Source organism: Sus scrofa, chromosome 1 (genome assembly GCF_054392235.1).
Source record: "Sus scrofa isolate SSC_HxYL_T2T_F1_AM1 chromosome 1, Sscrofa_HxYL_maternal_Yorkshire_Landrace_v2.0, whole genome shotgun sequence".
Lineage (NCBI taxonomy): Eukaryota > Metazoa > Chordata > Mammalia > Artiodactyla > Suidae > Sus > Sus scrofa.
The window spans coordinates 50790327-50804371 of record NC_139383.1 but is presented as its reverse complement, the minus strand read 5'-3'; the positions used below and the strand labels follow the sequence as shown (position 1 = coordinate 50804371).

Here is a 14045-nt window from a genome sequence, read left to right as displayed (position 1 = left end):
AAAAGTGTGGGACCTGCCCCGTGACTGAGTCCCCCTTGAGTAAGCCTCTAACAACTGCTCAATTACATTTTGGGTTTTCCCAGCTCAGTACTGGTTCCCACAGAGCTGTGACTAAAGTTGTGATTCTCTAAATTTACCCACCTATGCAATTCTGGGGACAGCAGTTTGCCCTGTGTGACCTCGTTTCTCTGACAGAATAAAAAGAGTTGCTGATTGTTTAGTTTGCTCAGCTTTTTTCTTGTCAAGATGAAGACCTGAAGCTCCTTCCAGTCTTGAAGCTAGACCAGAATCCGGAAGTCTCCTTAACCTTTTTTTTTTAAAAACAGAAAAACATTTATTTTAGGTAAAAACCACTGTTTCCTGTTGTTTATCGGCATACTCTAATGAATAAATTAAAAACAGTCAAAAGTATAATTGCCTAAATGTGGGACAAGAGATAAAAGCCCAAAAAAGAAAGCAATCACCTAATAACCTTGTCTTATCTATGAAAGTGAAATCATTGTCTTCACTAAAAAACAAATTCCAAATAACAACTAATTTTCAGTAAAGAGAGGAAAAACTGCTCCTGTACAAAAGTTGAGCAGACTCTCCACAGGAGGAAAAACACTTATTTTAATCTGACAATATGGGAGAAGTAAGAGCAGCAGTAGACTACTGATCCTTGCTTATAAAAAAATTATTTAATGAAAACAGAAAAGGAAACTATGTTACAAAGAGAAAGTATCTGTATCAAATATTTGGATAGAATTTATCTTTTACTTCCTATAGTAACCACATCAAAAAAATCCTCATAGTCAATTGCATTTAAAAATCAATTACATTTTTATGTTATATAAAATTCAAAAAATTTTCATAATAATGAAACTTAGCCAAATCAAGAGGAAGAAGTAGTTTTCTTACATCTGAAACCTTGGACAATTCTCTTAAAAAAGTAATTGGAAGGAAAAAGAAAGCAAAAATATGTTGCCTTTTTTTTTTTTTTTTTTTTTTGGTCTTTTCTACGGCCACACCTGTGGCATATAGAGGTTCCCAGGCTAGGGGTCTAATGGGAGCTGTAGTTGCTGGTCTACACCACAACCACAGCAACGAGAGACCTGAGCCACGTCTGCAACCCACACCACAGCTCATGGCAATGGCAAATCCCCAACCCACTGAGTGAAGCCAGGGATCTAACCCACAACCTCATGGTTCCTAGTAGGATTTATTAACCACTGAGCCACAACAAGAACTCCTGCTGCTTTATTTTTAAAATTCAGTTATCGAGGCCACTTATAAAATGTGCATACAGAACTATCTCTTCAACTTTTTTTTTTTTTTTTTGGTCTTTTTGTCCTTTTAGGGCCACACCTGTGGCATATAGAGGTTCCCAGGCTAGGGGTCTAATCAGAGCTGTAGTCACTGACCTATGCCACAGCAATGCCAGATCTGAGCCTCGTCTGCAACCTATACCAGAGCTCAGGGCAATGCCGGATCCTTAACCCACTGAGTAAGGCTAGGGATCGAACCTGCAACCTCATAGTTTCCTAGTCAGATTCATTTCGGCTGCACCATGACGGGAACTCCTCAACATTTTTTTTTGATGGCTGCACCAATGGCATATGGAAGTTCCTGAGCCAAGGATCAAATCAGAGCTGCAACTGCAATCTACCCTAGCGGTAGCAATGGGTATTGCCAGATCCTTTAATCCACTGAGCGGGTCAGGGACTGAACCAAGCTGAACTGAGCCAAAGTGGGGCAATCAGATTCTGCTGCAGTTGGATTCTTAACTCATCGAGCCACAGCAGGAACTCCACAATCTCAAAATTTGTTATCTATATGTTAACAAGACTGCCCTAACTTTTTAAATGTGTTGCAAAATGTCTCCCTCAGTATCCAAGCTTTCATTCCTACACATGTGAATTACTCTGAAATCCATCCAGGTGGGAAGCAGTGTCAGAACAGCTTTCTTATTGAATTTTGGGGGAAAAAAGGATGAAATGAGATAAAATAAAATGCATTTTTTTCATGTGTATCTTTTTAGGGCCGCACCCACAACATATGGAAGTTCCCAGGCTAGGGGCTGAATTGGAGCTGTAGCCACTGGCCTATACCCACAGTTCACAGCAACACCACATCATTTAACCCACTGAGTGAAGCCAGGGATCCAACCCAAGTCCTCATGGATACCAGTCAGGTTCATTACTGCTGAACCACAAATGGAGACTCCTAAAATGAAATTAAAAAAAAAAAGAAAGAAAGAAAGAAAGAAATGTGGATTGTCAACCTTCCTACCACTAGAATATTCACTCCAGACTCTGTCACCTCAAAACCAGGAGCCCCTTTAAGCTTTGAGAGAAATTCAAATCATAATAAGTAACCTGGGACCCTTTCACAGGAGGTCTTCAGTTTCTGAGGTTGTCTTCTAGCTTAGTAAACTACTTGATGGCAGGACAGTGCCCTCTCATATCTTTTCCTGTTTCAGAAAGTAAAGTTAGATTACATCTACATTAATCATGTATCTGATGCAGCTTCTTGAAATTTGTTGAAAAAATTAACTTGTTGTACATATACAGAATTCCCCTGTCATAGATTTGGAAAGATTCTCTGATTTTAATGTCTTTCTACTTTGCAAAAATAAGTTATTGCTCTATTAATATGCCCTTCCAGCATCTACACTTTGTAATCAGAGGGTTTTTCCTCAAGTTTATGTTTTCCTTAATAATTCTTTTCCATTGTTGAATAAAGTGTTTTTAATCTATTTTTATACAACTACAATTGGTAATTTTTATTTCAAGTCCCAACTGTCTGTTGCTGGTAGTTAATTTTTCTATAATCATCTTGATTCTTGCAACTTTGATAAACTTGATTATTGGTTCAAATACCTTTTTTAAAATGAATTTCTAAGGATTTTCTACATAACTGGTGCTGTTGCAGAGTTTTGTTAAGTGACTCCCGTGTGCACATATTTTAAAAGTACAAGAGAGTAGTGTATTTAAACTTTATCGATTTCACCATCCTGTGCCCTCTTGAGTACATCCAAAGCAGTACCTATTACAAAAATCTAGGTTCAATACACAACCTTTATCACAAACCCACTTGTGTTAAGAAGAAAAATGGCCCCCAAAGAAGTCCAATACCTGGACCTGTAAATATGTTACCTTTCATGGCAAAAGAAACTTTACAAGTATAATTAAGTTAAGGACATTTAGATGGTATTCTCCTGAATTACCTGGGTAAATTCAATGTAATCACAGCAATGATGGAAGAGAAAAGCAGAGAGAGAGAGAGATCTGAAGATGACACACTGAAGATGGAGGAAGAGGCCATGAGGCAAACACCTCAGTGAGGTCTAGAAACTAGAAAAGATAATGAGACAGATTCTCTCCTAGTGCCTCCAGAAGAAATACCTTTGATTTCACCTCAGTAAGACTCATTTGGACTTTAACCTACAGAACTATAAGAGGATAAATTTATGTCACTAAGTTTGTGATAATCTGTAGTATAGGCAATAGAAAATTAATATGCCAGTGATGGTCACTTCACTTAAATAAACATACTTCTGCTACCTTTTTGGCACCATGAACCATCACCACCCTACACCAAAAGCAACTTTCAAGAGTAGAAATGAACTAAAAAATGTCTAGAACACACACACACACACACACAAATATTACTCAGCCATAAAAAAGAATGAAACATTGCCACTTGCAGCACATGGAGAGACGTAGAGAATATTATACTTAGTGAAGTATGTCAGACAAGGACAAATAATATTATGATATGACTTATATATGGAATCTTAAAACATAATACAAATGAATCTATATGCAAAACAGAAAGAGACTAATTCAAAACCACAGAAAACAAACTTACAGTAACCAAAGGAGAAAAGGGGTAGGGGTGAGGAGGATAAATTAGAGGAGCATGGGATTAACAGACTACTACACAAAAAACAGATAAACAACAAGGATTTACTGTATAGCAGAGGAAATTACAGTCATTATCTTATAATCACCTATAATGGAAAATAATCTGAAAAAAATGTATATGTGTAACAGAATCACTTTGTTGTAAATATTGTAAATCAACTATACTTCAACTAGAAAAAAAGTCCAAACTGAATCATAACTTTTTTATAAATTTTCTTATATTGGAAGATAAGGCTATCCTAAATATGACTTCCTACGGAATTTTAAAAACTCCTTTTATTTTCTTTTAAAGTTCGGATTCAAGCTGATGACTGGTCCTTGAAATGCATTCTTTACAAAAGATCAATGGCAGACATCTGAGGATCTGCCATCAATCATTCTTAGAAGCCAATCACTTGGATCTCTTATAAAATGAAGACCAAAAATTGTTGGAGGGTGGTGCTGGTGAAGGGGCACCGACAATGGAGGATTACTAGAAAGCTTATAATTCTCTCCCCTTTAGACCCTCAAAGTCCTCGCATTTACCACCTGAAATATATATGAACATGAAATCAGCACATATTTCCAATAGCACCTACCTAATGTGTTTTAAGTAAAATTATTTTCAAAAAATCATTTCCATATGATTCTATAGCTAAATGGCATTTAGCATTAACATAACTCCACCGATGGAGTGGCTACAGCTCCGATTGGACCCCTAGCCTGGGAACCTCCATATGCGGCCCAAGAAATAGCAAAAAGACAAAAAAAAAAAAAAAGCAAAAAAAGACTTAAAATCTTAAGGAAAAAATACTGACGTTAATAAATATACACAAATGATTTGAAAATGTAGTACACCTATAGGTCTTTTCCTGAAAATGATTAATCAAAACATACCCTGACTTCAGTAGTTAATTAGAAGAGGCAGCAATTTCTCAGATTTTACTCTACTCTAAGAAAGCATTAAAATGAAAAAGTTTCACACAAAAGGACTTTTCAACCAGTGAGGAATATGCCTTTTAGTTATATGACATGCCTTGAGATAATTAAAAATAATGGAGTTCCCGTGGCTCAGTGGTTAGTGAACCCGACTAGCATCCATGAGGACACAGGTTCAATCCCTGGCTTCACTCAGTGGGTTAAGGATCTGGCATTGACCGGCGTTGCCATGAGCTGTGGTGTAGGTCTCAGACATGGTTCGGATGCCACGGTGCTGTGGCTGTGGTGTAGGCCGGTGACCAGAGCTCTGATTGGGCCTCTAGCCTGAGAACCTCCATATGCCACAAGTGCAGCCCCAAAACAAAACAAAAAACAGGTATATTTCCTCAGCAAGACCTAAGTCATCAGTGAAAATCCTTAAAAAGTATAAAGGTTTGATCATAATCCAAAGTTCAATAAGATCCTAAAATTACATTTTATACTCTCACTAATAATTATATACCTTCAATAACAGAATTTTTTTAATTAACAATAGTTAATACTGACTCAGATGTGACAAGAGGTAGGGAATTTAGGAAACAACACAGACCATAATGGAAATAAAATAAATCTTTGCTGTAAGGCTCAGGAAGGACAGGGACTTCAGGTCACCAATCAAATCAGAGGCAAAGCTTAGGCTCAAATCTAGCTTTATTACCTTAACCCAGGACAATGCTTTTCAATTCTATCATGTTATTTCTATGGTACAGGTGGATGACCAGGACTTGACCTAACGACATAACAGCACAAACAGAAAACAAAGAAGTAATATTGAAGACCCCTTTCCAAACAAAAACACTAAAGGACTCATCTGATGATTCAATCAATTTGTATAACAGTTTAGTGATCAGAAAAAAAAAACTGATTTTGTTTAAATCGGCATTTTGAAGTTATGATGGTTCCGCTTAAATGCAAAGAGATAAAGTAAAACAAAGACACTGACTACATTTGTCTTTTTTTTTTTTTTTTTTTTTGCCATTTCTTGGGCCACTCCCGCGGCATATGGAGGTTCCCAGGCTAGGGGTCGAATGGGAGCTGTAGCCGCTGGCCTATACCACAGCCACAGCACCTCGGAATCCGAGCCGCATCTGCAACCTATAGCACAGCTCACAGCAACGCTGGATCCTTAACCCACTGAGCAAGACCAGGGACCGAACCAAAACCTCATGGTTCCTACTCGGATTCGTTAACCACTGCACCAGGATGGGAACTCCCAACACTGACTACATTTGAATACATCTGGAAGTACCTTAAGTTAGCTTGAAGGTGATAATCTCTTCCCCAAAACAACCTCTTCTATCACAAATTTCAACTACAAAATTATTATATCTTTCATGCACTGAAAGATATAACAACATACACTTTGCACCTAGATTTCTTGCGTTCAAAATCTTGACTCTAGAATCCAAATTCCCACCTCCAACTCATCTTGGTTAAACCAGAATTTCCTCTAATGCTCACACCTGCTCCTCTGGGCTGTACCCTTGCTAGCAGGCTGGGTTCTAAAGCTAGCTGATACATACTAAAACTCTGATATGTTCTGTACAATATACTGGATGAAAATACGTATTATCAATTACATTGGAAGATTCCCCAGAAGTTCAGGAGAATCAGGCACAAACATGCAGGTGTCCCCTTCCACTGGAGGTGCACTGAATAAGCTTCTCAGCAATGAGTTCTGATAACAGGTGTGAAATGTTGCCAATCAGGGAAGCTCATTAGAGACTCAGTGCCTAGGGGTTTTTAAGGGGGCTTGCCTTGAACATATGCAAATTCCAGAAGCCCAAAAGGAAAGCAGGTGTTCAGCATAAACCACACTGTTTGTACACACAGTTTAGGTACAGTGTCTGACTCTTATCACTTAGGGTGGTGAGACCCTTCCCAAAGCCAAGCTCCAGACAAGGGCCAAACTCACAATCAGTCCTATCTCCAACAGACTAGTAGCCTTTAAAATGGACCTTCTCTACCTGTTCCTTGATTCAGTCCCTGCTCCCAGAAATATGCCTAAAATACATAGTAGCCATCAAAAAAAATTTAATGAACAAACTCCTGGCTTTACCATTTCCTAGCTGTATAACCTTAGGAAAGTTACATAAGTTTTGTGTGCCTCAATTTCCTCACTTGTAAGACAGAATATTACCTACCTCAAAAGATTGTTTTGAGAGTTAATTACATATGTTAATTAATATGTGTAAAATATATGCTCCATCAGTGCCTGGCAAGGAAGCACTATATAATTTATTTGTATATATGTCATATTATATGGGGGTTTTTTTTGGAACTTTCAACCTTACAGTTCTACCTTCTCCAAGTCACACTGAGCTCTCCCATTACTAAATTTTTAATCATTCTATAGTCTACACATAGATTAGAATTTAACATCTATTGAGATCCCCAACTAGTTTGTGGACTATATCCAAAACTTTTTAGCACACTTGACAGTATTTGACATGATACTTAATCTTTTTAGTGCCCAGAACATAGTGACTTATAACAAAATTATGTCTGTTAAATCGACTCTTTATAGTAGTCAAAGGCAGTTGGCACTTGATAATAATTACAACTGAAACAAAATAACCTCCAAGTTTCTTTGATATTCTATGGAAAAATGGAGAGAAAAATGAGTTAACTCTAGCCAGTGAAGACTAGTAGTAGTAATAGCAGTAACAGCAGGAGAAGGAAAATACTTGTGTTTAAAATGTATGTAATTACAATGTCAAATATTTGAATTTGCCTTATAGAAAACATGGGGTTCAAATCCATATAGGTCAACGAGGGGGATATATAGATATAGATATTTAGATACGGTATAGCAGGGAATAGGACATATACATTTACCTATTAATGAAATCAAGTAATGAAAGAACATTTTAATCTTAAAAAAAAGGAGGGGACAACATGCAGCCAACATTATAAACTGATAAACCAGAGAGACCCATGGTTTCCATTCCAGCTCTAACACCAGAACTCTGTGCATAATCATCAGGGAAAACCTCGGGATCAGCAGAATTATGAGACTGGACCTGTCAAACTGAAGTTTAGCATTTTGAGGGAAATTTTAGATTGGCAGATCTCCTTAGATGAATTATAATCAGACTTCTGTTTACAAGAATTCATTCTACAAACATCGACATCACCAAAATCACCAGTTCAAGGTGAACTTTACTTTTTAGTAAGAATTACTCTGAGATTTCAGAATTCTTATATAAACCTATGTTAAAGTAACACTTAATGAAAAATGTTCTCGACCTTCAACTGCCTTCAACTTTGGGTTTGGGTCTTACGATCTCCCATTTCACATTTTTAATTTCTGAAGAAATTAGGTTGTTAAAAGACTCCCTTGAAGGAAGGTACTGGGCATAAATTAGGTCTGCCAATTATCTGCACATGGAAGGCACAAGTGCAGCAAAGGTCATTTTTCTACAGTCAGGGAACTGACAAAAATGTCTAATAGACGCTGAATAAAATGGCTGTAGCAATCTCAGTCCTGGTTCTCTGATCAATTCATGAGTGAGAAGCAGTGGTGGCAATGGCAACAGTATGGGGCCTTGAGACCAGAAGTACAGTAGCAGTCCTGAATTTTGTTCCTCCAGCCCTTTCAATGCTGTTGAATGTAAGCAGCCTGTTCCTTAAGAGAAATATATGGTCACTGCAGTGGCTCTGTTTCCTGCCCTATCCACTGACTTAGAATACATTCACACTGGAGAGTTTAGGTCCTCTCCCACTCTAGCTTGGGCTACTGTTTTAACCAGGTGATTGTCAGCTTTCTCTCAACACTCCAGCTCTTCCTCTGACCTGTCATCACCAAATCTGATCATGCTTAAAGATAGTTTACCCCAAAAAAGGGCCATATGGAGACCTCTCATGTTCTTCAATGTACCTGACCCTTCGTATGTGCAGCTGACCATGTCATTCAGATCCTTCTTCATCTGGTAAAGCCACACTGCACCTTCAGAACCCAGCTCAAAAGAGACTGCTTCTGTGAACCTTTTCCCCACAGGGTCACACCACCTGAGTGCTCCCAAATATGCGCTCACTTCCATATGCCCTGTTGCTGGCCCTCAGCTTTATGCTCATTCACATCCATTCAATTTTGAGATACCTGCTTACTTGCTGAGTTGCATTTACCTACTACACAATGTGCTGAGGGCTGGAGAGACAAGCCAAAACCAGACAGACAGGTCTCTTCCCTCTTACAGCTATAGTCCAACAGCGATATAGATTTCCCAATAATTCCCCAAACAATACTTAATTACAATTGTGGTAAGTGTAATAAAAAAAACCCAGGGTGCATCTTACATGTATAAATGTAAGCCTAATCTAATCTGGGAAGATCAGGGACAATCATTTTCCTTGAAACATTTAAGCAGAAATGGGAAGATAGGTAAACTAATCAGGCAAAAAACTGTTGAGAGCTTCCCAGGCAGAAGAAAAAGCACGTGCAGAAGAATGCTAGAGAAAGCATTCTAGGAACTGTGAGGAAAAGCAAGGGACAGAAGTCAGGGTGCAAGGAGAATAGCAGCCCAAAGTAAGTGAAAAGGGAGGTACTTCTTACAACCACAGTTCCAACACTTGGTGCAGTGTTTTGGAATTATCCATTTGTAAAACTGCAGTCCTCACTAAACAAACTTTTTCAGTCCACTAATCTTATACACTGCTTAAGAGTGTCCTCAAGTCAAGATGTGTGGAGTGAGGAAGAAAGTGTTTAATCAGAGCCAAGGCTTACCTTTCCATACCAGACAGTCTCCAAGGTTCAAAATCTTCTGCTCTGATCACCCCAAAATTTACTGGGCAACAAACACATTCTCAAGTCACCTTAAATGTGCTCAAAATTATAGCAAGTATTAACCATGGCTGAAACTTAAACACTAAAAATTAAACTTTAAGTTGGCAAGGGGCCCAAAATCCTCACTGCTCCATAAAGTGCCACCAACTAATAACCAAGAATAGTGCTTTAAAACTCCCACAAGTCACAAATGAGGGCAAGGAGAGGAAGGGCAGCACCATCTGCCTGTTTTCTCCACAGTCACCCAACAGACTTGCTGAGTAGGATCAAGAGCAAGAAACTGGCACCCATGCCACCCTTTTCTCCTTCCTTACTTCCCAAATACTATCCAATCAGGAAGCACACACTAGTGACTCAGTAAGAAAATGTCAAAATCCAAGTGACACCTCCACCAGCTATTATAAGGCAACAGAATAGGGTAATCTCTGGCCCTAAATTTTAGTTCTGATATAAAAAGCAGTGGAGAAGGCACTCTTTTTAAGAAAGAGCATTAAGTAAATTAGGAAATAGCTTCAAAATGAATGAAAAGGGAGTTCCCATTGTAGCTCACCAGGTTAAGAACCTGACGAGTATCAACCTGACGACTGATGTGGGTTCAATCCCTGACCTCGCTCAGTGGGTTAAAGATCTGGCGCTGCCACAAGCTGTGGCTTAGGTCGCAGATGTGGCCTGGATCCACTGTTGCAGCCGCTATGGTGTAGGCAGGCAGCTGCAGCTCCAATTCAACTGCTAGCCTGGGAATTTCCATATGCCACAATTGCGGCCACAAAAAAAAAAAAAAAAAAAAGCATGAAAAGCTTGATGTAGTTTATCAAACAATGATGAAAACATTAATACATATATACATTATGAAAGCACTTTATAATAACTGAGCTGTAAAATAAGACCTTTAGTTTTTTAGGTTTTGGGGGGTTTTTTGGGGTTTTTTGTGGCATCGGTGGTATGTAAAAGTTCCTAGTACAGGAAATCTGTGCCAAAGCTGTAACCAGAGCCAAAGCAGTGACAACGCTGGATCCTTAACCTGCTGAGCCACAAGGAAATTCTAGTGTGTCTTTTAAAAGTACACTTAATCAGAATTTCACTACCTACATTTACCATGTCATCTGGCATACATAAAAGATCCAAAATCATATAATAAGCCAAGAACCCTAAGAGAGCTCCCTAATGGAGCTGAATCATATCAAAGACTCAAAAAGTTTACAAAATGTTTAATCATATCAACTGCACAATCATGTCTTTTTTCCTAGTATTCCAACTATGATATCATCTCTCATTAAACCAATAAGTGGCTTTAACTGTGATATTTTTTCCTAAAAGATCAAGATAAAACAGTGAAATAATTTAGAAGATCATTTTAACATTATTCTTGACATACTAGCAACAGAAAAAAAAAAAAAAAAAGACCCCTGTAAATCATGACTGTGTAGTTCATGCCCTTCATTCATCCTTGAACTCTTGATACTATTCTCTTCTCTCTCACTTCCTCCACTTCTCAAAAACGAACAAACCCACAAAAGACCAACCATAACCAAAATAAAAAAGACATTCATTCAAAAAAAAGACATTTCAATACATATCTATGATCTCAGTGGCAATATAACTAGTGAGCACAACTAATGCTCCCTAGTCCTCAGACATAGTAAAATTTTTATCCTAATCTCCTGATTCTCCTCTCACCTCAAAAAAAGTAAACAGAAATGTCAACATATGGTAAATAATGGCTTTTTTTAAAACATAAATTATTTTAAGATGCATTAGTGAAAATCTGATTTTATAAAGTACTTTTGCGGGGGAGAAAAATAAACAGAATTATTTTTCAATTATTTCGATACATAAAGGAAAGTAATTACTGAAACGGTTATTCAATTTTTAATTAACAGAGATAATACTTACTAGTACCTCTATTTAACTATGTTACTTATCACTTAAAATGCATACTATAGGAGCTCCTGCTGTGGCACAGAGGGTTAAGAATCTGACTGCAGCAGCTTGGGTCCCTGCAGAGGTGGGGGTTCTATTCCTGGCCCGTGAGCAGCAGGTTAAAGGATCCTGCACTGCCACACTTGTGGCAGAGGTCGTAGGTGCAGCTCAGATTCAATCCCTGGCCCAGGAACTGCCATACACCACAGGTGTGGCTGTTAAAAAAAATTCACACTATATAAGGTCAGTTTCTTTCTTTTTTTTTTTTTTTGGCCTTTTAAAGGCCCACTTTCCAGTGTTTTACTAGTGAAGTATGAGTGAGCAACTGAGCATCAAAACAGAACAATATTCCCCCAAAACCCCGCAGGATCAATAAAATATCAGGTAGACGATTACTACTACAATAATCAGGCATTTTCAACTGAACACGTGAAAGATTACACAGAATAAACAGAAAGCTGGCCCAATCAACTTACTCTGATACTGAAAAGTGTTTCATAAAATGGTCTAGTTTTATTACGCCCACATGGTCTTCCAGTAACCCAGTACTTGTTAGATAGTGAAGTAATTTGCCAAATCTGTGTGGCTTAGTCTAATCAAACATTACCAGCCAACTGAAACGTGACTCATTTATACAATACTGAGGAAAAACTGTAAAGGTTCAGGAAAAGCCTAGGTCAAATAGTGAGAAATCTTAAATTACATTACCGAAGATTGATTGCTGCTTTAGAGAACCATGGATTTCTCACCGAATAAACCTATACACCAATTTACAAATAAGCCAGATTCTTTTCCTAACAGTATGAGAAGTTTGTTTTAAAATATTTAAAACATATTTCCCATGAGACATTAAATATACATCAGATCTCCCAACTCAAAACGTATAGGCTAAAAATAGTGTATCTATTTCAAAGGTTGAGGCAGAATTCCTCCAACTAAAGAAACTAAAATTAGTTTCTTCTCATCTCTGGATCTTTAAAAAGCACCTTCAACGTTTGTTGGGCACACAAACCAGGGTCCACATACATCTACAACCCTCCAAACTGGCTAGTCACAGAAAATCTAATTATTAAAATCTTCAGGAACTAAAGTCCACTGTCCAAGAGACTCAAATAATGAAATTCCTTTTCATTCCGGCTAAAACCCAGATTAAAGCGTACTACAAATGATGATCATCACCACCACCCCCCCGTTTTATTCCGGAAATTCCAACCCACCAACAAGGACCCCCACACTCTTTTTCAAGAAGCAGAGTAAAAGACCTGCACGAGCCGCCAGGTGGGCAGGGAGAGAGGCTCCACCTGGGGCGCCGGGCATCCGAGCCGGACAGGAGGACGCGGTCCCCGTCCCCGCGCGGCCCCACCCACGGAGACACCTGCCAGCCCGCCCGCTCTGATCGCGCCCGGGAGGTCGCGGCACCGCCCGCCCGCGGGCGCCGGCTCGGCCAGGTAGGGGGCCAGAGGACCGATCCAGCCGCCTCCGAAGGTCACCGGCCTCCGGGGCCCCGGGGCGCCGTCGCGCTACCTTTGGCCTCGCAGTCGGCGCAGTACTTGTTGTCCTCCTCCCTCAGCAGCTTGGACAAGATGAGCTGGTGCTGCTCGTTCAGCTTCTGAGCCTTCTCCCGGCACGAGCGCGTCGCCATCTCGGCAGCGGGGCGGACACAGGCTGGAGCCGCGCAGCAGGACGCACCTGGCGCCGCCGGGGCCGCGCGGACTCAGCCGGGAAGCGGCGGCTGCTGCTGGAACAGGAGGGGCAGGGGCGGCGGCGGCGGCGGCGGCGGCGGCGCCGACGTGTCCCGCCTCCTCGCCGGGCCGGCCCCGCACGCACCGCCGAGCCGGCGATGGGGAGGGGTCGGGCCAAAGCTTCCGGGCGGCGCCGCCGGAAGCAACGCGTGCGGGGCGCGCTGCGCATGCGCCGCTCTTCACTACTGGAAACCGACCCGCCAGGTCCTTCCGCTCAGAGCCTGCGTCCGAGGTGCTTCCGGGGCGGTACCTTGCGCTGCCCGCGGTGGGCTTCCTCTTCACTTTTTCGGTGAGGAGTTTCGGCTCCAACACGCTAAAATAAGACCTTCTCCAGGAGGCGACTTTCATTTAATACCTTGACATTGTAAAGGCAGAGATAATAGTGATTGGGTGGATTCTTCATTCATTCAATGTTTATTCACCGGCCCCCTTGAAAGAGGCTCTGGCCTAGAAGAGAGACCACGTACGATGAAACAGGCAAACCACCTCTCACATTGTAGGAGAGAAAAAAGAGTTTGGCCGTGACATGTACCGAGGGCCAGCATTTACTGAGTGACCCCTCTGTGCTCTGAGCTATTAACTCGCTGAACGCTTACACAAACCTTGGTACTATTGTCCTCTTTAAACAGACGAGGAAGATGAGGCCCGGAGGAGTTAGGTAGCTTGCCAGGTAACGGAGCTACTCAGTGGATAGGTTGACATTCAAGTCCAGAGCGGTCTGGCTCCAGAGTC

General features: G+C 40.4%; 1 protein-coding gene across 7 annotated transcripts in view; it reads right to left on the bottom strand.

Annotated features, from left to right (window-relative positions):
• The window catches only part of SMAP1 (small ArfGAP 1), a 160821-nt gene extending 147484 nt beyond the window's left edge, over nucleotides 1-13337 (bottom strand). For all 7 annotated transcript variants that reach the window (XM_021089472.2, XM_084958811.1, XM_005659254.4 and 4 more), the window contains exon 1: nucleotides 13096-13337. Coding sequence is in view for 2 of the 7 variants with exons in the window: in XM_021089445.2 (XP_020945104.1) it covers nucleotides 13096-13213 (118 nt within the window). In the remaining 5 variants the exon portion in view is untranslated. The remainder of the gene's footprint in view (nucleotides 1-13095) is intronic.
• Between the last annotated feature and the right edge of the window lie 708 nt (nucleotides 13338-14045).